Raw genomic sequence first — 23,730 nt, forward strand, 5'->3', positions numbered from 1 at the left:
TTAAATTTTCACTTGATTGCAACAAAAATATACGCATATGCTTAAATTTGAAATTTAATTTTTATATTTTAATTTAACATAATTTAATTATTTTATTTTCAATTTAATTTAATTTAATTCTTTTATTAATTTAGAGGAGCTGTTTTTAAAAAAAATCTATCCAAACTAATTAACTATTACTTAAATTAATTAATAACATCATAAAAATAAAATAAAAATATATTATATTATATTACATGAATTAAACCTCAAATTTCAACACTAAAATCATAATTTCAACACATACAATTGCTTATTAAGATAAAAGGTAAAATTAATTAATTATTTATTTATTTTAGCCATTAATTTTCTAAACAAATGTCCTTTACCTTTTTTACCGTAATCTTTCCATCTATAAAGATACCATTGAATTTCCGCAAGGCCTAAACACATGCATATGTTCTTTCTCCTCTAAGAACTGATCATCTTTCAGCTAAGCTTTCAATCTCTTAGAGCTAAATTTCTAGCTTTAGTTATAGAAAAAAAAACAGTGGAATTAAGGGTACTATGGCATTTGAGAAAGATCTCAACCTTGATGCCACCGAGCTCCGACTAGGCTTACCAGGATCCTCCGACGAGTCAGCTAAGAACCAAACGCCAGCAACTCTTCGGAGCAACAACAAAAGAGCCTTGCCTGAAGAATCTATGTCTAGTAATGCCACAGCTTCCAAAAACTGTGACCAAGAAACTGCTCCACTCCCCAAGTAAGCAATCTTTTTTTAATTTCGACCAAAAATGAAAGATTCCTTTTTTTTTTTTTTGTTAATCACTCATGTAATTGTAATAATATTGCAGGGCACAAGTGGTAGGGTGGCCACCGATCAGATCTTACAGAAAAAACAACTTGCAACCTAAGAAAAGTGAGGGTGAAATTAGTGGGATATATGTGAAAGTGAGCATGGACGGGGCTCCTTATCTTAGAAAGATAGATTTGAAGGTGTTTAAAGGGTACCCAGAATTGCTTAAGGCCTTGGAAGAGATGTTCAAGTTCAAAGCTGGTGAATATTCAGAGAGGGAAGGATATAATGGATCAGAATTTGTGCCCACTTATGAAGATAAAGATGGTGATTGGATGTTGGTCGGAGATGTACCATGGGAGTAAGTTCCTTTTTCTTCTCAAGAATAATTATATAAGCCAACTGAATTAAACTTTGGATTAGACTCGAAATGTTTAAGATCTGCGCGTAAGATTCGAGAATTATATCTAATAGATTTTTTTTTCCTGAATACAGGATGTTCACGAATTCTTGCAAAAAGCTGAGGATCATGAAAGGATCAGAAGCAAGAGGCTTGGGTTGTGTTTGAAAAAAAATAGCCCTTCAGCTTAGGGTATACAAAGAAGAAATTACGATCCCATTTTTTTTTTCTTCTTTGTTGATTAAGCAACAAAGAAGATTAATCTTAGGATGTTGTCCAAGGCATAACCCAAAAAATATATATTTTCATGTATAGTTTTGGCATGTTTCTAATTTCCTTGTGGAATTTGTACAAAGGAAAACATATGAAGTTCATAACATGGTTTTCCTTTTTTTCTTTTTCATGTATATTATAAATCAAATCCTTCTTTTGCCTTTGGTCTTTATTTACATTATCCATCACTCTTGAAAGAGGAAAAAAGAAAGATGGAATCTTTGGATTTCAAAGTTAATATATATAATGATGTAAGATGTTTTCAAAAAGAGAAAAGTAAGGAAGAAAAGGGATTTAAAGTAATTCTTAAATTTCAGTACGTCTAAGATATGATGATTTGTTCAGGAAAAAAAATAATTGTGGTTCCTATTGTGTGATATAATTTGAATGAGGAAAAAGATACATGTTTGTTGAGGTCAGTTTTTGGAAGATGGTCATGCTTGTTGAGTATTTATAGGTTTTATGACATCTGCTCGGAGCTGTCCGAGCTTGTACTAGCATCCATCTGTTATACTTCATTCATTTTTAGGGTTGTTAATCTTCGCTTCATTCGGCTCAACTCCCACCGAGTTGGTAGAAACTTATGGAAGCATGAACGAATGGGTGAGTGCTTGTACGAGCTCTTAGGCTCTGCAGGGAGAAGATTCGAATCGATTGTCGATTTTGATCTTTTTTTTTCCCTCATCCCTTAAAATTTATACGAGCAACTCAACAAGCTCTCATGCAAGATGAGAAGTTGGAGGACTTGAACTGGTTTGTATCGATGTCTGAAACAAACATGCACCGGTAACTATGTACTGAAAGATTATCTCACCATTTAATTGAGCAATCACTAACATAACTGATCTACATTCAAAATTATTTGTTCGATGTTCATCGATACAACAGACATACGAATTGAGAAATTTCACCAACAAGACGATGGTTTTAGGAATTCATACACTTTCCTTTGAGCTAGAGACCTCAAGATCTGGTTTCTTCTCTTCACTAACAGCAGTGGTATTCTCCTTCGGTTGCTCTGTCATTGACTCAGGCTCCTTTTTCAGTTCAGTCTCGAACTCCTTCGCAGCCTGCAAAATTTACGGACTATTAGGTTTAATTTTATCAATGATGTAGAATGTAAGCAAAGCAGGGCTAAATCGAATTAGAAATATTACTTGAAATATCTTTGGCAAACATAGAAGAACAGATTTTTTTAGTAATTGTGAAGGCAGCACAATCTAATTGGAAGTACCCATGCCCAACATCCGTATCTTGCACAATATCTGGGCATTGGTATGGATATATAACCCTCCAAGGACTCCCCAAATACATGGAAAGAATTTGAGAAAATTAAGCATACTTTGTATCTAACATAGAGTCTGAATAACAAAGAAACTGACAAGTGGAATAATGTCCTACAGGGAGTAAACTGTTCTTCGCAAACTGCAAAATGATTGCCTATGAACAAAGTCTAAGAAGAGCAATCACACACATGAAAAATTAAATCAAGTCACTAACAAGGAGACATTAGAACACTCGGCATGAGCTGCCAAAACGTTTTCAATGAATCATCTCAACATGAGCTGTACAAAGATTTCTTCGGAATTCAGTTTAAAAGGAAATGATTCTCAGGATATTTGAGACAAATAACCAATCTCTAATTCACGTCACTTACCGAACAAGAAAATGACATTCCTTTCACTGAGCAAACGAAAAAAAACCTTCATGAAAATGAGAAGAACGTAAAGCAAGCTATACCTAATTCAGATTTCCAATCATCTAGTTGCATGTTCTTCATATTTATCCCATTAAAACTAAAATTTTGGAATAAAACAGGCATAGTACAAATCCACCCTCATCCTAACTTGACCAAACAAAGAATGATAAGCTTTAGCAATTGGAATTTGGAAGCAAAGAAAAGTATGTTGAAGTTAAGATGATAAGAAAAGAGGTCTTTCTCAAATTAATTCACTGAATATAATATATATAGCAATTGCAATGCAAAAGACTGGTATGATGAAGTTTGAGGATGGCACAGAGTAACTCTATCAAAAGAACATAGCTATAAGAATAGAAAGTTCACTAACAGGAACCATACGTGATGTCAGTTTGAATTAGGATTGTTACATCACAAGAGAAGGTCATAATTTAGCAGGATTCTCATTTCAGCTCTCCACTTCCTGGGGAAGCGAAGAATGTTAGCATTTAGCTTAAGTGGAAAGCACCTGCCTCGGTCCCTTGTTAGCTGGAAACATTTAGCTTCAACATTAATCCATTGTGAAGCTTCCAACATGATAAATGACAATGTCAATAGGGATTCTTTCACCCCTGCTAAACTTACCCAAACTTATCAAAACTTTACATTTTGTTATCTGAAAACCTAAGAAGAAATTGTTTTGGTAAATCATGATTGGTTTTACCTTAAACCCGAAACCCCTAAGGACAAAGTTATTTTACACTCGGGTTTCCTACATTTTTTGACAAAACACAAGAAAGAAAGTGCATAATTATTCTATTCTAGTTATATTATACTTTGTTTTAGGAAAAAATTGTATTCTAGTATTATTGATTATTTCATTCTGGCTATGTGATTCATATGGGTTTGAAATAAAGACTTCACAAATAACGTGTAAACCAACCGCTTACAAACTTTTGCTATCAAACTCAAACACTTCCTGTAGAAGAGACGGCTGCACTAGAGCGGCATATGGCACTGAAGACTGCTAAGTTGTAAAACTAGCAACCACCGGAATTTGACCATAGTCAAACCTAGCTTTTAACAATAAGAAACTAATGCAATTATCATCCATGAAAACCAGTAAAACTAAACCATCGACCATACTTATCTGGATAAATTTCCACAAACACAAGGTGTTCACCATGAAGAACACAGTCAAAGCTAATACTGATGTTACTCTAAATTTTCTAAGTGTTTTCATGTATTCGGAGGGTTGAGAGTCATATCCTCATGGTGTGTGTGACATAGGTACTTCATGGGCATATTGCATTCATTTATCAATAGTTCCCCAATGTATTCAAGGTGATTATAATTGATGAATTTTACAGTAAGGAATCTAAAATCAATTCAAGACTCATTACTATTGGTTTACGGATGAAACTTCAGCAATTATTCCAGGGAAACAAAGCTTGTAGACCCTAGCTTTAGTACTAATTCAAGAAATGCCAAATAACTTACAAATGCAAATAAAAACGTTGAACATTTAGGAAAAAATCAGAATTTGAAAACCCGATTAAACAATTCACAAAAAAGAACACATTAAATTGATCATCTCTTAGCTCAATTATCTGTCAGATATGACTCTCAATCAAGACAACATAACAAAAGTAAAAAACCCGGTTCCCTTTTTATTGTTCTCCTAAAGTTTCTCAGTGAAAAACACCAAAGCCTCCATTTTCACAACAATCCAATAACAAAAGAACCAACTTTTTTTTTTGAACAAAACAAAAAGGATTCAAATTCTCGATCATTTTCTTGAGTTTTTGACATATCAAGCAAAACCCAGGTAAGGAAATCAACAAACCTGTTGAAAACTCTTGACAGTTTTCCCAATACTCTTCCCAACTTCAGGCAACTTCTTTGGTCCAAACAGAAGAGCAGCCACTCCAGCAATAACAACAAGTTCAGGCACACCAAGACCAAACAAAGCATTGCAAGTAAGACCCTTTTTAGCAGGCTCGGCTGTTGTCCCCCTCCTTGGTCGACCAACAACAAATGAAACAGATTTGGTGTGAGATTTTGCTTTGTTAAACAAAGAAATGGTGCTACCGGTACTAAAAAAATTGGATTGAGAGGAAGAAAAAGGAAGTGAAGGTGCAACTGGGGGTCTTGCAAGAGAGAGAGTTATAGAAGTAATTTCCATGGTATTCCCAGTCAAGATCTTAAAATTCAAAGAAAATTGATGTGTTTCTAAGAATTAGGGAGGTTTATGAGTGTGAATCTGAGGTTTTGAGCAAAGGTAAAAAAAAAAAATCAAGAAGAACAGATAACAGGAAGCGTAAGGTTGGGAACTTATTAGGGTCAGTTCTCTGTATTTATCTAGGATTTGACTTTATCTGTTGTAATCCTCTTGGCATGAATTTGATGAAAAATAAGAATTACATTCGATTAATTTTATTTAATTTATATCCTATATTGTTTTATTTCCCTACTACACAAATAAAAAGAATATTGACTTGGTAATTGACTGATAGTTTATAATTATAATGGCTAATTTCACAATTTGATTATTAATTTTATTAATTAATTATTTAAAAGTGTTTGGTAAATTTTAGTTGATAGTTAAAAGTTGATATGTATAAAATGACAAATAAAGACATGACATGTTAATTATTTATTTGTTTATAATACTTTAGTTTTTTTTAAAGGAAATTCATTAATTCATTGCATGAATAAGATCATACTATTCGATGAAAAAATAACAAACACCCGCTATACGTGCTGAAGAATGAGCTCTATCAACACAACAAAAGCTTTAGCTACAGCATTAATAGAACACTATGGCACGTTGACAATTAGCTCTATCACAAGTCAAGCACAACATACAGGAGTTATTGCAAAACTAACCCTAAAATCACTCGCAAAAGCAATACAACATACATAAATAAGAGCTACCCACTCTTCTAAAGAACCTATCGGTGGTCGGTGGTGTTTCAACGATGATATGCATCGTCATTTGTCCATCACAATTTATGAAAATAACAAAGATATTAGCTATTAGAGGATTTGACTATCCAATCCTCCATTTGTGCCCAAATCAACTAAAAAATGTCCAAAATTTTATTTATCAAACACTCTATTATGTGACAATCTAAAATTTCAACAATTGATATATCATACATTATAATATTAAAATAATAGTTAAGCCAATCATTAATTACAATATAATATTTAAAAAATACCTATATTACATACAATAATATTTAAGGAAATGGTTACATTACATACAATACAATACTATTTTTGGGATGATCCCCATATTTTGGGAAAGGATGCAAATTGAATGAGACATATCACTATTTTTAGAGAATTTGAAGGTTTTAGCAAATCAACACCTGTTTTAGATCTTAAAGCCTGAATATCTCTTCTTAATGCTTACATCTAATCGTGCCAGCCTACTTGTTGTCGTGGAAAGAACGATTGTGGTTGATATTCCGGGTGGGGACTATAAGTGTGATCTTGAGCATGTAGAGAAGAAGTTGCTTCATCATGCCAGGTTTGGAATCATAGGCTATGATATATGCCCTCAAATCTCTTGTACTTTTGGTATTTTGGCAGAGTTGCTCTTAATACTGTTGCTATTGTTGTCCATGTCCTAAGTTCTTATGCATCATTTGGTCTCTCTAGAACTCTCATTTACTCTTGAAACTCCAAGAATTACCCAAAGAACTAATTTGGGTTTGAATTAGGATTCTGGGCAATTTATTCATCGAACTTTGGTATTGAACATGTATTTGGTAGAAGGCGAAATGCAGCAATGTGTGGAGGTTGATGATTATACTAGCTCATGATGCATGAATGAGGTTTGCTAGTTTGACCATGTAGTTGAGTTGATGGATGTAGTAGGTTTTCAGGAATGTTTTTACTGGGCTGAGTTATATTGTAAACTCTCATCAAATCAAATTATTGAGGTCAAAAAAAGGGGGTGAAAAATGGTGATTCACACGGTAATGAAATGTTGAGAGCCACAAGAGAAAGGAGAGGAAAATATACAAGACATAGATGCGGAGAGTTGAAGAGAGAGAAGAAGTTTCCTTCTAAGGCCAAGGATGAATATTTATAAGCGAAGGTGACCTCGCCTTAGTCTTAAGTTTTGATAAGTAATTTGTATTTATCTTATCATGATTGACCATTTAAAAATAAAAATAACTTTCTAAATAAGTGATGATGTGATTGATATGAATCAAGTAGAATATCATGTGATTCATACAGAGAATAGTATATCCAACACCTTTTTTGAGGAGATAAATCAAGGGAACACCATGTATTCATTTGCAATTTAGATAGTTGATAAGGTGGTGGTTAACGAAATAATAATTTGATGAAGTGAAAGTAATGAAATCGTGATTTGACAAAATAAAGATGGTGAGACATTTTATACTTAGATATTAACTACAATTTTAAATAAAACTATAAAATAAACATAAAAATTTTAGTGAAACTTTTTTTTTTTAATATACTCTTTATCTATATTTGAATATGCCGTCTAATAAAAATAATAAGCATGAAAACTGTGAAAAATAGAGTCGGTGGCAAGAAAAATCGTCACACCATTTGAACTTCACCTTTAGATTCTACAAACGAAAACTCATGTGTATCATACACTTTATTATTATGCCTCCTACCCACTAACCTCTCTCCCTCATGCCATAATGCAAAGGCTTCCTCCCCATGCACCGCATCGTCCCCATTTTCCAGTTCTTCATCCGACATCCTCAGTGGAACTATTAACCCAATGAACCAGCAAATAATGCTGGTCACAACAACATTCAAGACGATCACGAACCCCATGGCAGCAATTTGAATCCCCATTTGTTTAAACCCAGCTGGTGTTCGACCATTTTGCAGACCATAAACAAGGCCGAGGTATTTTTCCCAGTCCGTCACCATGTAGAAAAGGCGGCAGAGCTTTGGGACGGCAAAGAAACCTGTAAGAATGCCTCCAAGGCCACCGGCGATGGCGTGGGTGTGGAATATGGCGATGGGGTCGTCGACCAACTTCAATAGCTTAACTTTGTTATGGAGAACCATCATTGTGTACCATGGTACACTTCCTGAGATTATTCCCATTATAATAGCTGCCCAACACTGAACTACCCCTGTTAAAATGTCATATAATATGCCTAAGTAACCATATTTTCCGACTCAATATTTTTCATGAAATATAAAGCCTCTCAGGATATAAATATAAGATAAAATCTTCTAACTATTCTTAGAATATATAGAAGAAAATTTCAACTTTTATACTTTTGCTTATTTAAAATTTAATCTCTTTAATTTTAATCTCAAAATTTAATTTTCTATACTTCTCATTTAATATTGATGTTCAATGACTAACATTAACAAAGAAATTCCTTTAAATTGAAATATATAACATTTCAAAGTTTTAAAAGAATGGTTATATAACTAATATTACACATGTGGGAGGGTAAATAGGCAAACACAAATCTTAAATATAGGGTTGTAAGATTTGTTTTTCTAAATTGGGAATTATTTTAAAGAAAAATTTTAAGAGATTAAATTTCAAATGTAAAAAAATATAAGGATTGGAAGCATAATTATACCAAAACAAATTAAACATACTGAATCAAATACATACATGTATCGAGTACTTAAACCTATCCATGCGAATAACATACTAAAAATCTACACCTTTTAACCATTAAATACAAGAAAAAGTTCAGACGCAAGCCCGACAAACATAACTTACACATTCACACACATTCGAATCTGAGTAATATATATAGGTGAAACGTACCTGCAGCTGAAGTGATGCAAACGAGGCCAGTGATCATCCCTTGTATGGCACCAAGAACAGAGGGTTTTCCAAAGAAGAGACTGTCAAGAAGGAGCCAAGTCAAGATGCTTGTAGCAGTGCAAACGTGAGTGTTAAGTATAGCTAGACCTGAAACAGTGCTTGCCACAAATGGCGCTCCACCATTGAACCCACTCCACCCCATCCAAAGCAATCCTGCTCCTGCTAGCATCAATATTACATTGTTTGGTGGGCAATTTCGCCTGTCTTTTTCAGCCCTTGGACCAACCTGAAACAAAATCAATTCATTCCTTAAAATGTAATATAATATACTTTCCTTTAAACCAACATTTTACTCACTACATTAGTGCTTTCTTACCCAAAAAGCTGCAGTGAAACCAGCAACTCCGGCCGAAAGGTGAATAACAAATCCGCCGGCGAAATCTATAACGCCTAGCTTTGCCAACCATCCTTGAGGACACCATATGCTAAAAGCTGCAATCGTATACGAAAACGTAAACCACAATGGCACGAACAATATCCATGCACGAAAGTTCATTCTACCTAAAAGCGATCCGGCTATCAAAACCACCGTGATCGCCGCGAATACCGACTGGAAAAACACCATCGTCGCCGTTGGCAAGTACCCCGCAAATGCCCTCTTTAGCAAGAACTTCTCGTCTAATGCAACACCCGGTTTTCCTAGAAAAAACACGAGTTTGTCCCCGAATGACATGCGGAAACCCCACCCTACCCAACATATGAGAACCATAGCAAAGGCGTAAAACGCCATGAAAGCCGAGTTGATAGCCCATTTCCTTTTCACCATGCTTCCGTAGAGGATGACGAGGCCTGGGATGGTTTGGAGGCCCACCAGGGTTGCTGTTGTTAGCTGCCATGCGTTGTCACCTTTGTTCATCCATTCAGGGCTTGCCTCATCTGGTATAAGGTTAGAAGGCAGCTCCATATGGAAATCAAAGTTGAAGTTATGAATATGAAGTCTAAATTGAGGAGAAATAAAATGGTGTTTATAGCTGTTTTGTAAACTTTTTGCTTGGGATGTGATGTTTATTTACTTGCATTGATAGTAGTTCCTTGAGGCCGGCCATGCAGGCTAGTAATTGGCTTCATCTTTCAATTTTCTTCGGTACTTGTGGAAATTTGACACTGACAAGGGAATATCCAAATTGCCAAGACTCCGGAAACAGCCGATCATGGAAAACCAACAAAAGAATGGATGTATAAATCTCGAGTTTTAGTTCTTTCGGATTCGGATCCGGATATCTATACTTCCTCTAAAATTATGTCCTCATTCGAAAAATATATATCGGATTAAATTAAAGGATTATATTTGCAGGATTTTCCATATATCTTTTTCACTGGTTTCAACTTGTAAGTTACATAGGAATTGATGTGACCTTTTAATAAAAAAAATTATGACCCTTTTGTTCCTCTTCATTGCAGTGCCGGCTTGGGCTTGGCGTCAAGTTTACTGGCAACCATTCAAATTTCTTGCCAATGAAATTTGAATGTTTAGTCTTTTTAATTTACCATTAAATCTAGTATTATGTTTCATTGTCCTGGAAAAAATTGGCATGACAATGACCAAGAGTTAAGAGAAATATCAAACAGGCTTTCCAATCAATTCCAAGCTCATCCTTATATTTTCTGAAATGCTTTAGAATGGTTTAAAACTAAAACTTCCAACAGCAAAATTGACTTTTAGCGGCGTTTTTTAAGGTCTTTAGCGGCACTTTTAACTATTTGCGGCGTTTTTACAAGCGCCGCAAAAAACGCCTCTGTAGACGGCGCCACTAAAGTTTGTGGCGTTTATTTAAAAAAACGCCGCTAAAGGTCAAGACCTTTAGCGGCGCTTTTCCCACAAACGCCGCTATAGGTCATGACCTTTAGCGACGCTTTTCCCACAAACGCCGCTAAAGGTAATGAAATTTAAAAAAATAAAATATTATAAAAGTCATGAAAATATAAAAAATTAAAATTCATTATCAAAATATTGAGAAGAATAATATCCATGATATAAATATAAAAATTTTCTATTAAAATTTTAACTAAAAATATTAAAATAAAATAAAAATTTAGAATCAAAACTAAAATAAATAATAAAAATTAGATTAAATATAAAGATATCAACGAAATAAGGACTTAAATCATAACCATGTAAAATATAAGATATTATCATCAAGATTTACATCCTCATCTTGCTCAAATTTTGGTGGCTTGTACCCTTTCTTGAACCATTCATCTTGTAGAATTTCAGGAATAGTTATACGCTGCCAAAAAAAAACATGCAGAATTTCAACCAAAATGCACGCGCTAAAGCTTATACTGTGATCAAAGATTGCATGTAATCACAAATTTTCATAGGATGAATTGAATTTGAAATTTACGTAAGAGGGTTTGGATCAAGAATACGCTTAATCAAATTCCTAGGACCAGATGAAAACCATGATGGGCAGCTGAAAGAAGCCTCCTAGATCTGAAATTTATCAAGGTACAAACAATTTTAATGAAGTTCTCATCTAAAAAGACTGGCCAAATCTGTAGGGTACTTACTTTCTTGAAATCACCTCAAGCAGATAAAACTTTCTTGAATATTTAGTGCAGAAAGCTAAGAATTCAGGAGGATTGTCTCAACTATCACCACAGTCCATTACTTACTATGAAGGTTGTTTCTATGAAGATGATAAAAGTACAAACCGTTGTTCTTAAGTGTGCAGTAAAACAGAAAAATTACGTTTCTCCACTATTATAGATAATAGTTATCTTAGAAACAAGAAAGCTGGCAATTTAGAATATTTTAATTCCAGTAACTAATATTTTGGAAACTCAGTCTGTTGAAACAGAAGCATAAACACTTAGAAAGTGATGTAAATGCTGCCAACTTACACATGCTAAAGGATTAAGACAGAGCATAGACATTAATAGCCACCTCTTATGCTTTGACCATACTGCGGGACAACTTCCCAAAAACAAATCAGAAATGAAAAAAGTGGTGTATGCCACACATTGCAGCAGTTTCCTAAAGAGCCAAATGTTATTCTTCATGAATCAGTATCAGTTCAACACTCAGAATCACAAGAAATTATGAAGTACCATAAATTTTTAATCATAAGCTAACAACCGGCAACATTGCATCAAAATTAATTATTATCATATGGTTTAATTTCACATCCTAGTAACAATTCAACATTCCAGAATTCTGAATAGCATTGGTTCCTAAAGGTGATTTACTACTCAAGCAATTAAAATTAGCAGAGTTATAGTGACATTTTCAAAAGACAAAAGCCCTTGAAAGTTATCAGAAAAGTAATCGTATGATTTATTCTAAGTTCTTAACATCCCAGCAATAGTTCAACATTCCACAATTAACAATACTATTGGTTCCCAGAGGTGATTGACTACTCATACTACTGGAATTTGCATACTATCAGTCAAATATTCAAAAGAAAGGCCTTAAAAGTTACCTGGAAATGTAAGCTATTGAGGCAAAGTGCAATCTGTCTGAAAAGCGGAACCATACATCGTTGGAACTCCACAGACTGTGTTGCTTCAAGTACTTCCTCAAGTTCCCCGAGGAAGAGAACTTCCTTCTGACAATTAGTCAAAGGCCAATACTTCAACAACCCTCTAATAACCGTATCAGCTAACTTATAATCCTTCTCAACAAACTGTATAATACAATAATCCTTCTCAACAAACCGTATCAGCTAGTAAATTGACATAACATTATATATAATTTATTTATCATATAAGATTTTTGAAATTATATAATTTAGTTTAAGGAATTTAATGTCAGAACTAAATTTCATTTTTTAAAGGAAAAATCGATTAAAATAGCCAAATTAGAGTATAAATACTAAATCAGTAACATAAACACAGTGCAATGACAAACAGCAGAATTTGACATATATATAATACTTTAAAAAGTTATAAACACAATTTTAAAAATCATTTATATGTAACTCAACAGAAATTATAAACAAGAATGGGCTCTTACAGTTCATTTGTCAACTTAAGAACACTTGATTATAATATGGTAGGAGAGGTTTGAATATAAAAAAAAAGCATTCAAAGTATGACTAGACCTCCAATTGATCAAACAAAAGAATACATAAATAAGACATCATCAAGGCAAGATTTAGACCGAAAGGCCAGCTTTGAACAACTCTCATAGCTTACCGTCAGATCTTGAACTGCTTGTTCCCTTGTAATTTCCTTTTGCTGGCGAGAACGTTTGAGAAAGCCAATGCATAACTCAACTCAAAATCACAGTTCTGAAGCCTTTGCTCAATTCCACCCCAAACTATATTTTATCAAGACATGAAAGTGAATGATAAACCTCAAACACCTCACTCTTTAATTACGTACAAAAGATTGGCAAAAATGCTTTAAATAAAAATGGTATTTCCCTACATAAATACAAAGTCCTATTGCCTTTGTACAATTCTCAGGGCTTTAACAATGTCATCTCTCAAATCAAATGGTTAATATTCTACATATCTCTTCAACAAAAAACAACAGAGTGGTAAAAACTAAAACTAACCCCAAAAGGTAAAAATAAAAAAAAAAGGGAAAAAATGATACAAGAACATCAGAAAATGCACATCAGCAGCGTAAATCCCTATTACATCACATTCAGTCTTTTTTTTCTTTTTCTCTTCAGAAATCAGAGAACTTAAAGCAATTTCAAGCCATAAATATCATCATACACAACATCGGTTTCGGCTTTGGTTTCATTCGAGTGCTAATTAACTAAAACATAAAATGGGAGAAGTAAAAATAAAAATAAATAAATAAAAAGCATGAGTTTCACTTCTACATGAATGCTGCTGGCAAAAGGAAAAACACCCATCCTACTGTCTCTCTCGAATTTTAGAATGCTGTGATCATTCTATTAACATTAAAACATGCAATTTTTATTTGGATATATACAAACTTATATATTGTCAATAATTCAAATGCAAATCCTCGTTATTTTTTATCAAGTTAAGACTTTTTTTTTGGTAATACAATAAAAAACTAAGACAAAACAATATTAGAATTATTCTGATCTTTCATCAGCAAACTCAACATTAAAATTGAGACTGTTTCAAATATTCGCATATTAATGATACTAGCAACCGAAATTTGTGATTTATTTAATACATAAGAAAGACATTATTAATTTAAACATAAACCTCATGATTCCACACACTAACGAAAACTAAAAATATGCTCGAAAATCAGATGTACCTTTGATTTATCTCTAAGAGACCATATAAAAGGAACCTGGCTAGCCTCTACTGCTTCTGCTAGTGCAACAAGTTCATTTGGAGGTGGGGTCACAACTGATCCAAAGCTGATATACACCACGGTTGCAGGTTTTTGCTTGTCGAGCCATGTCAGGCAACCATATGGATCTGAAGCGGATGGTGGTTGTGTTGCAAGGATGAACGGTCCAACATTTAGGTATTGCTTGAACTTGGATTTCAAATCAGTTGTCCTATCAGGGTCTAGTTCTTCACAAGAGTTTAATCAGGAAGACTGCAGTTGCCTCTGGTAGAACTTGGCCCATTCGATGCAGCATGCGCGAGAAGAATGATTCCAAGTTTCCAAAGACAATTCCTTCAGGCAAGTCACGGATTAACAAATGTATGCAAGCAAACAGCAAAAACCACACATATAAGCAAATCTGCAACTAAATCTCAGAAAAGATAAGTTGGGAATCTTACAGTCATAATATGCAATCAACAAAACAACATTGTACGTAATGTTTATGTGTACTTCACGAAAAGGGAAAAGAAAAAGAAGAAAAAAATCATAAGAAGAGAATCGCTTCAGATCTACTAGAAACCGTTCATAACCAGAAGAAAATACAATAAGTCAAACAAAACAACATCAATGTAATAGATCAGACAGATTTAAAAACCTTAATTTTAAAGATATGAAATGTTTGAAAAGAAAACAAAGCAAAAAAAAAAAAAAGAAAAGAAAAGGGGGGAAGGAGAGAGAACGTACAGATTCAGAGAAGAAGGCCATCAAGCGTCGGAAAAAAAAGCAAAAGCCATTACAACGAACTCAAGATCCGACGGCAGAGATTGCTGCCTCTCGTCGTCCTCAGACATTTGGTGTTGTTGGAAATGGGAAATTTGGGGGCAAATTTTCAGAGTAAAAGGAAAAAGAATTAAGTACAAACTTTTACTTTGGGGATTTAGGGCACGCGACAGAGATGGGAAGAAGAGGGAATAATAGGCGGGTAATAAAAAATTATTGGTCTTTTACGGCGTTTTCATAAAAAAAACGCCACTATAACTTAATCTTTTGCGGCGTTTTTAGCACCATTTTTGTTCAATTTTAATTTTTTTTTATTTTTAACATTTTTTATTTTTTCTTTCAAAATTTTTGTGTTGAGTTTATCATTTTTTTAAATTTTGAATATTGAATTTTTTAATTGAAATATGGATTAAAATATTAAATATTAAATTTTTAAGTTTTTATTTTAAATTTTAAATTTTAATTTTTAATTTTTAATTTTTAATTTTTTAAATTTTATTTTTTAATATTTTTATAATTTTAAATTTACATATAAAACACAAAAGGAAACTTTAATAGAAATAAAATGGAATCGATGAATTAAAAAAAATACAAAATGACAAAGCAATACAAGTATTATTCTTTTAAGTATAAATACATCAATATATTTTATATTGAATAAATATAAATATTTATATATGCAATATAATTGTGCTAATAATTTACAAGAACTGGATCAAATTAAAGTTCATGCATGTATACAATTGCACACTAAACTATTGTTCACGTATGCTTTTGGGATTTAACCCATTTTGATATATATTTTTAAAAATAATAATTTATATTTATCTTATTAAGATTTATATTATAAAAAATCCAATGTATACAAGTTAAGTAGTTCACCATATTTACCCCTAAACACTAAAAATTAAACCCTAAATCTTAAACCATAAACCCTAAATCCTAGACCATGAACATATATATACTTAATATCCATATGAAATTTATTTTTTAGATTTTAGGGTTTACAGTTTAAGAGTTTATGATTTATGGTTTATAGTTTAGGGTTTATAGTTCACGATCTATAGTTTATGGGTTTAGAGGTTAGTTTTAAGGCTTGGGGTTTAAGGGTTGGGGTTTAGGGGTTGGAGTTTTAAGGGTTTATGATTTGAGATTTAGGGTTTGGTGTTTAAAGAGTTATTGATTAGTGTTTATAGCAGCGTTTATAACCTAGCGCCACTAAAAATGCACCTATTGCAGTGTTTAGGGTTTTAGGGGTTATAGTTTAGTGTTTAGGGCTTGTTAGGGTTTAGGGGTTTACCATTTTAGGGGTTATAGATTAGTGTTTTATGTTTTTTGGGGGGTTTAAGATTTTAGGAGTTACATGACTTTTAGCGGCGTTTCACCAAAAGCGCCACTAATGCTCTGGTCTTTAGCGGCGTTTCACCAAAAGCGCCACTAATGCTCTGTTTTTAGCGGCGTTTTAACAAAAAACGCCACTATTGCTCAGTTTTTAGCGGCGTTTTGACAACAATGCCGCTATTGCTTTGTGTTTTACAATTTTTGCGGCGTTTTTTGATAAAACACCGCTAAAGCCCTATTTTCCTGTAGTGTATTTTGAGTCGAGCGGTAAACTTCAGTGTTGTCTCTTTATTAATGGAGAAAATAAGCTGCTATAACATCCCTAGTAGGTCGAGTTGAGAACTGTGTTAAATCGAGGTAAATATGTTAGAATTTGAGCAGTTATAAAATAAAAATTATCAATGTTATATATATATATATAACCGTCAACCTAAATGTCCTAAAAGGATTTGAGTCTCCGACCCTTGACCTGAGTAGACTTGACTTGAAATAGGTGTGTTCGCCAAAATAGGTCTCAAAAAAAGTTCACGGGCGCACCTCACAAGATGGGGTCACGAACTGTATTCATAGAAAGGGTTGCGAACCCTGCAAATAATCTAAACTCGTGACCAACTGGTACGAAGCTCGTTGTGTTAGAACACCTTCTTGACATAATATATGGGAAATTGAAGTACATCTTCTAACTTGACTAGAATTTATCATAAAATAATAATGAAGGAATACAGTATAAGAAAAATATAATATAAATATTAAATATGATTATGGTATAATAAAATATACAATTTTTTATAAATATACAATTTATTGCATCTTAAATAAAATCTAATTGAATAACTATATTAACATATAATTAATAGTACCAAATACAAAGTCATAAATTTTATTTAGAGAGATTGAGATAAAATTATAAAATTTTGTAGGACCTAAATTAAAATTTTGTATTAAAACTTAATATGCTTAAATGGCATTATTATTTTGGAGAAAAAAATATGAATTTTTATTTATTCATGAGTTTAAAAATTTTAATTTAAAGAATGTTTTTTCATTTAACAAAGAAAGTCAAGACCCTGACTTCACCTATTTTCAACATGTTAGACAAACACATTACGGAGCACATATCAAATATTATTTATAAATTTGAATCTATAGTTCAGATGTAGAGTGTACGTAGGACAGGTTAATGCCTAAAAAGGACTGCAATGAACAACCATTTTAAAAGTTTGATTAAAAGCAATTAATACATATTGCTCAAGTAATTTGACCTATCACAATTTGTTTCTTTTTTTTATTTATCAAAATTCACAATTAATTTTTTAATTATAATAATAAAATAAAATTTAAACAATCAATGCGATTAATATGATTCGAACTCAAATTACATCTAAGCGATGAATACCCTTAATTATAAAGTTAATTTTTCTTGTTACTTGAAACTAACTGACCATCAAGGGGTATTTTTTGGGTATATAATTCTCCTCTCCCTATAAATACAACAAGACATAGATAAGGCCAAATAATATGTACCAACTTAAATTAGGAGGTGGGTGGTTGATATTTAATGAACCTATATTTATTTTCTTTGACCAAAAGTCTGGCACTTGCCCAATTGAGGGCCACTAGAATTACATATAGAATTTGGCAAAAACTAAATAACATTTTTATATTTTACTTGAAATCTCTCTCTTCAGAGAAAAAATTACGTTTAAACACATTTAAATCTATGTTATCTTTGTTGTTGCAATAGTAATAGTGTTGATTAATTTAAAGCTCAATTAAATATATATATATGCAATAAATTAAATTAAATGATCTATACTATTATTTAAATCTTTAACTAAATTTGTGTCAAGAGTACCAATCGGGCACAAACTCGATTAAGAAATTAGGGAAATTTCATTCCTTAATTAAAATAAGCTATATTATTTGAGGTTACATTAGTATTTTTATTTTAACAAAGCCAATTAAAATATGTATATGGTGAGATTTAAGCCATGTTAATTAAATCAGTAAAACCTCAAATTTATCGTTCAACCAAAAGTTCGTTTTGTTATTTTTCATATGTTTTTATTTTAATATGCACAATTTATTACGTTCACCGATTGTATATATTAATAATATTATTAATTGAGTTGGCATCACAAGTTAACTCAACATTAACTCAAGATTAATAATAACATCACGATAAACAATTGTATTTACATGTTTAAATTTTGTTTTACTCATAATTTAGTCTAATTTTTTATTTTAATATCACACATATTTCATATATTATTTTTATTATTTATTATTTTTAAAACAATTGAATGAAAGTTAAGTTACATTCACATGCATAGCATGAGGTTTTAACACTTAATCAGGAATTGGTCCAAAGAAAATTAGGTTCTCCAAGTTGTTTATATTTTGTTAATTCAATGTATTCAAAATTAGAAAAGTTCAAGCTAGAATTTAACAAAAATGGAGGAATAATATTTCTTGAAGGACCCGAGCTGGAAAAGTTGGATTCGTCACCCCAAAATATATTTTATTATTCTAAAAACTAAAAAATTTTAATGGAATATATATATATATTTACAAGTCATTATCACTTAGGCCAGAAGCCTGGAGAAAATTCTCTTTGAAAATGAAAATGGAAAATTTTAATTCAGCCCAAAAAATCAATAAACAAGACTTTGGAAGAAATGAACTTTGAATTTAATTAAAAACCAAACAACTTACCAGAAAATTCATTTATTACAACTTTTTTTAACTATAAAAGTGCTTTGCTTTTTTCTAACTTAAACAAAGGTAGCTTTTGAAGATTCAGAGAAAAGAACTCACGCATTAAATCCAGAAAACATGGGAGAAATCATGTCTGAAGAACTAATTGCTGAGTTCCAAGAAGCCTTCTGTCTCTTTGACAAAGATGGGGATGGTAATTTTTCTTCTCATATGTTGTTTTTATGTTTAATTCTTCTCTATCTTCCTTATGATCATTATTGTTGGTTTTGTAGGGTGTATAACCATGGAAGAACTAGCCATTGCAATCAAGTCATTGGATCAAAATCCAACACAAGAAGAGCTGCAAAACATGATCAATGAAGTTGATAGTAATGGTAATGGAACTATTGAATTTGGGGAATTCTTGAATCTCATGGCATCAAAAATGAAGGTAATCTATAACTATATTCAAGGTTACAAGCTCTATATAATTGGTATGTAGTCTATCATTACAAGAGGGGCGTCGGAAAAAGATGTATTTCCGATCACTATTTTTCCCAACAAAAAAATTATTCTTATTATTATTAGCAAGAAAAAAGAGTGATTAGTATGTGAAATCTAACAGGAAGCAGAAGCAGAAGATGAACTGAAAGAAGCTTTCAGGGTATTTGACAAAGATCAAGACGGCTACATATCACCTTATGAGGTTTGATTAATTATTAAATATTTCGATCTTAAACACGAATACGATATTGTCACGTTATGATTATAGCATTATTTTCATGTTAAATTTTTAACTGTCTGTGTTTTTAACTATATGTTGTCGGATTTGATAATGTAATTATGCAGCTGAGGCTAGTGATGATGAACATAGGGGAGAAACTAACAGATGAAGAGTTAGAACAGATGATTAGAGAAGCTGATTTGGATGGAGATGGTCAAGTTAATTACGAAGAATTCGTCAGAATGATGTTGGCTGCTGCTTCTTAATCCACTTTCATCCCCCCACCCCACCCCAAAAAAAAAAAAAAAAAACTACAACTATTCAAATGCATCCACAAAATTTTAGGTTTAAGCTTTAAATATTTTAGGGTGGGCTGGCTAACAAGAGAATATATATATATGATAATGGAACTCAAATTTCAATCATGATGTAATTTTATATAATTATAGAACAATAATAATTTATTCTCGAGTCCAATTAGCTAGTAAGATTATGTATATATACTGCTGAACTAGTTTTAATCTGATTTTTTTTAATGAAGAGTCGGTTATTTTATTGAAACTAGAATTCGAAAAATACAATTTACAAAAGCAATCAAAAACTCAAAAAAAAATAAAAAATAGAAAGTAATATAAACAAAGTCCTCACAGACAGAGACCCTAACCGGTGTTAACCATCAAGTGAAAATAACAAGAACAACGATGAGCAAGTACTTGAGGAAAAAAGTTGGGGAACACTAATTGAATAAATTCCCCAAATCAAAACATCCCACGACCCGAACTAGGGTAGGTCAAGTGTAAAAACTTTTGAGAGAAAATAAATTCCTTCCGTCTCTATTAACAGGCCAAAAACAGTCATATATGATAAGTATGGAAAATAAATCACCCAATAAATATATGCAAATCCCTAACTTCTAAAATAAAATTTTTAACTTCTCTCCTAAATATATTATAACTAAATATATTATTTACATATTTAACAGATATTTGCATATCCAAATATATTCATTGATTTATTTCCTAATACCCACCCTCAACTTGGTGCATTAAGATTTTGAACCCCCAACTTGTGTAGAAGATATCCAAACTGTTGTGTCCCTAACACTTTAGTGAAGATATCGGCTAGTTGCTCAGAGTTACAAACATAAGCAATTTGAATATGTCCATGTTGAATCTCATCACGAACAAAATGACAATCAATTTCTATGTGCTTTGTTTGCTCATGAAACACGGGATTTGCACTAATATATTAGGCTGTTTGACTATCATATTACAATAACATAAGATCAGAGTGAACAACACCAAGAGACCCTTTAACCATTTCAGTTCACACACAGTTGTAGCCATGGAACAATACTCTACTTCAGCAGAAGATCTCGACACTATATATTGCTTTTTAGTCTTCCAAAAAATCGAAGAGGTGCCTAACATAACAAAATAACCAATGAGAGATCATAGTGCTAATGGACAACTTCCCCAATTAGAGTCATAGTAACCATTGTCGTAATCATTTTTTGAAAAAAACGGAAATCGACTTAGATTTTGAAAATGAAAACTAATAGAGGAGTCGCAACCAATCCTTTTTTGATGAGGTGTGATCGGATCACCTTAAATTAGTCATTTTAATAAAAGTTAAGATTTATCAAAACGATAAGTTTTGGTCTACGAAAATCAGAAAATGAGTTCGGGAGTCGGTTACGCACGAGGAGGGATTAGCACCCTCGATACGCCCAAAATTGGTGCCTAGTTGATTAATTAGTGTCTTAGTGTCGAAGATTCAAAAACTTGAAAGAATTTAAAACACAATCCCTCTTTGTATGAATGCTAATTTAAAAACGATCAGATAAGTTAAAACGGATGTTAAGGACCCTCTCGTCTCGAAGTAATAAAATGTCACGTCCAGTAAGTTAGGACGCGGCACCTCAAACTTTGAGAATGAGCTTGCCCTTTTTTTTAAAAATGCCCGTATTTTAGCTTATAAAAAGGGTATTCGATTATTTAGAGTAAACGAGAGAAATCGAAACCCAGTAAGTTAGGGCACGTTTTCTCGAATTCTCAAACATCGATTATTGCCTTTATTTTAAAATCAATTCTTATTTCGAGGCGACTAAATGTCATACCCGGTAAGTTAGGGCACAACGCTTCGTACCTCCGAGAATAAGCATTTTTCAAACCTCGTATAGCGATTTTAAAGAGTATTCTGTTATTTAAGTTAAATAAGAAAGATCGAAGCCCAGTAAGTTAGGGCACGATTGTCTTGAATTACCAAATACGGAATATCACTTTTATGAAAGAACCGAGTAAAACTTAATGTGATTTATAGGATTATGTCGTTACTCAGATTAAACGAGAAAATCCGAAACCCAGTAAGTTAGGGCACGATTTTCTCGAATCGTCTAAATACAAAACTTATTTTATTTTAGAAAACACAATTATATGCATCGAGTAAAGGATCAACGTAATCATTATCACATGGTGAAATGAGAAACGAATCGCAGGATTAACATGCATAATAATAATACAGAGGTGGTGATATAAACAATAATAATGACGAATAATGTAAATTTGCAGAATTACTGAGACACATATGAATAAACGAACAAACATGATGCCTAAAGCGTAATAATAGCCAAAATATGAATGAATAAGAAACACAAATAACTAAGTAATGAGAAAATAAGTAAAGATAAAAATAATAACATTAATAATGATAATAAATATAGTAATGATAATAGTAAGAATATAATGTATAGTATTAGAGGTAAATACATAATACGTACATATTAGAAACAATCTTAATATAAAAACAACTATTAATAACTATATAAATAAATATATGGTAGTAATATATACATGATATAGCTAAAAAACATAAACATAAGATAATATGAGAAAAAAAAAAATAAATGATATAATATTAAGGTATATGTATAACAATAAAAATACAATATTAAAAGATATATACACGTAATATATAAAAATGTATTCGCATTAAAATATATATATACGTAATAAAAATGCAATATTCGAATATTTACATAGTATATACATGCTAAAAATGATAATAACGTTTAAAAATAAATATTAATGATATTACCTAGATATATACATATATGTTAAAATGAGTACATGATAATATTAAAAGTATGTACACAATATGCATAATATTATATATATATACATATAATATTTATAAAAATATATACATAATATACATAAAGTATACATATATACATATATATAATACTTAAAAGGAACAAATGTACATAATAATGCTAATACATATATGCGTAGTGCAATGTATATACATCAAATGAATATATATAACATAAAAATACATTAATAAAAACAATAATATTAAACTATTAATAATACTGTATAACATATATACATAAGTATTAAATAAAGGTGGGACGAAATTGGGTTGAAAGCAGAATCTTAGTGTAAGGCCCAAATTATGCCCGGGCCCAGACCACAAGAATAAACCAAGAAAAACCAAAAATAATTAACAGCCCATCTAATGTTCATTTACAGTTCAAATCATTACAATGTCCACAAGTCCACTTACAATATTAAACAATCCCAAACCCAGCTGCATAACCCAAGACCCAATTAAGATCCAATAGCTAAAACCCTAACCCAAAACCCGGACGGCCCAATAGGCCCAATGCCTAAAACAAGAGTCAAGGCAGAAAACCCTAGCCCCATTCGCTCAGCGCCGCAATGACCCCAGCCCCAGCAGCCTCCGTACACAGTACGCCGTACTCCTCCACGCCAAGCTGCGCCAACTGGCCTCCGTACCTGCGAAGAAACAGACAAACACAACAGCAAGGACAAGCAAAAACAAAAAGTAGCAGTAGAGAAAAATAACAGAAAATGAAATTATTTGTATTTTTTCTTCTGATTTTCGGCTATATAAAAGCCTTATTTTCATTGTAGGTGGAGAGAATAGATACTCATATTGAATAGAGAGTTCAAAAGCAATTTTTTG

General features: G+C 32.1%; 4 protein-coding genes and 1 long non-coding RNA gene across 6 annotated transcripts; 2 read left to right on the forward strand and 3 right to left on the reverse strand.

Moving 5' to 3' along the window:
* The first annotated feature begins 390 nt into the window (after positions 1-390).
* LOC108464177 (auxin-induced protein 22B-like) lies at positions 391-1,760 on the forward strand. Its single transcript, XM_017764323.2, has 3 exons — positions 391-743; positions 835-1,137; positions 1,272-1,760. The coding sequence occupies exons 1-3, from the start codon at positions 547-549 to the stop codon at positions 1,342-1,344; spliced, it is 573 nt and encodes a 190-aa protein (XP_017619812.1). The 5' UTR covers positions 391-546; the 3' UTR covers positions 1,345-1,760.
* A 505-nt stretch (positions 1,761-2,265) lies between these two features.
* On the reverse strand, positions 2,266-5,507 carry LOC108464178 (sec-independent protein translocase protein TATA, chloroplastic). Its single transcript, XM_017764325.2, has 2 exons — positions 4,974-5,507; positions 2,266-2,519 (listed from the first exon to the last, which is right to left on the reverse strand). Exons 1-2 carry the CDS (start codon positions 5,310-5,312, stop codon positions 2,385-2,387), a joined length of 474 nt encoding a protein of 157 aa, XP_017619814.1. The 5' UTR covers positions 5,313-5,507; the 3' UTR covers positions 2,266-2,384.
* A 2,120-nt stretch (positions 5,508-7,627) lies between these two features.
* LOC108464176 (ammonium transporter 2 member 4-like) lies at positions 7,628-9,891 on the reverse strand. Its single transcript, XM_017764322.2, has 3 exons — positions 9,304-9,891; positions 8,928-9,213; positions 7,628-8,268 (listed from the first exon to the last, which is right to left on the reverse strand). The coding sequence occupies exons 1-3, from the start codon at positions 9,889-9,891 to the stop codon at positions 7,715-7,717; spliced, it is 1,428 nt and encodes a 475-aa protein (XP_017619811.1). The 3' UTR covers positions 7,628-7,714.
* A 1,142-nt stretch (positions 9,892-11,033) lies between these two features.
* Positions 11,034-15,225, reverse strand: LOC108463346 (uncharacterized). Of its 2 annotated transcripts, none has more exons than XR_008277130.1 (6): positions 14,943-15,225; positions 14,178-14,549; positions 13,125-13,248; positions 12,410-12,613; positions 11,333-11,421; positions 11,034-11,215 (listed from the first exon to the last, which is right to left on the reverse strand). It is a non-coding gene; the product is annotated as an uncharacterized LOC108463346 (long non-coding RNA). The 2 variants fall into 2 exon arrangements; XR_008277129.1 differs by having other exon boundaries at positions 12,410-12,535; positions 14,943-15,224.
* Positions 15,226-18,912: 3,687 nt separating this feature from the next.
* On the forward strand, positions 18,913-20,217 carry LOC108462580 (calmodulin-like protein 11). The gene is made up of 4 exons (XM_017762513.2): positions 18,913-19,230; positions 19,310-19,467; positions 19,642-19,722; positions 19,866-20,217. The coding sequence occupies exons 1-4, from the start codon at positions 19,155-19,157 to the stop codon at positions 20,004-20,006; spliced, it is 456 nt and encodes a 151-aa protein (XP_017618002.2). The 5' UTR covers positions 18,913-19,154; the 3' UTR covers positions 20,007-20,217.
* The last annotated feature ends 3,513 nt before the right edge of the window (positions 20,218-23,730 follow it).

The sequence above is a fragment of the Gossypium arboreum genome, chromosome 13 (assembly GCF_025698485.1).
Source record: "Gossypium arboreum isolate Shixiya-1 chromosome 13, ASM2569848v2, whole genome shotgun sequence".
NCBI classification, from domain to species: Eukaryota; Viridiplantae; Streptophyta; class Magnoliopsida; order Malvales; family Malvaceae; genus Gossypium; species Gossypium arboreum.

Coding starts and splice junctions, on each gene's coding strand:
- LOC108464177 (XM_017764323.2), top strand. CDS start 547: ATGGCATTTGAGAAAGATCTCAACCTTGATGCCACCGAGCTCCGACTA. Junction 744..834: donor GAAACTGCTCCACTCCCCAA/GTAAGCAATCTT, acceptor ATAATATTGCAG/GGCACAAGTGGTAGGGTGGC. Junction 1,138..1,271: donor GTCGGAGATGTACCATGGGA/GTAAGTTCCTTT, acceptor TCCTGAATACAG/GATGTTCACGAATTCTTGCA.
- LOC108464178 (XM_017764325.2), bottom strand. CDS start 5,312: ATGGAAATTACTTCTATAACTCTCTCTCTTGCAAGACCCCCAGTTGCA. Junction 2,520..4,973: donor CTGTCAAGAGTTTTCAACAG/GTTTGTTGATTT, acceptor TAAATTTTGCAG/GCTGCGAAGGAGTTCGAGAC.
- LOC108464176 (XM_017764322.2), bottom strand. CDS start 9,891: ATGGAGCTGCCTTCTAACCTTATACCAGATGAGGCAAGCCCTGAATGG. Junction 9,214..9,303: donor GTTTCACTGCAGCTTTTTGG/GTAAGAAAGCAC, acceptor ATTTTGTTTCAG/GTTGGTCCAAGGGCTGAAAA. Junction 8,269..8,927: donor TTGCATCACTTCAGCTGCAG/GTACGTTTCACC, acceptor ACATTTTAACAG/GGGTAGTTCAGTGTTGGGCA.
- LOC108462580 (XM_017762513.2), top strand. CDS start 19,155: ATGGGAGAAATCATGTCTGAAGAACTAATTGCTGAGTTCCAAGAAGCC. Junction 19,231..19,309: donor CTTTGACAAAGATGGGGATG/GTAATTTTTCTT, acceptor TTGGTTTTGTAG/GGTGTATAACCATGGAAGAA. Junction 19,723..19,865: donor GCTACATATCACCTTATGAG/GTTTGATTAATT, acceptor GTAATTATGCAG/CTGAGGCTAGTGATGATGAA.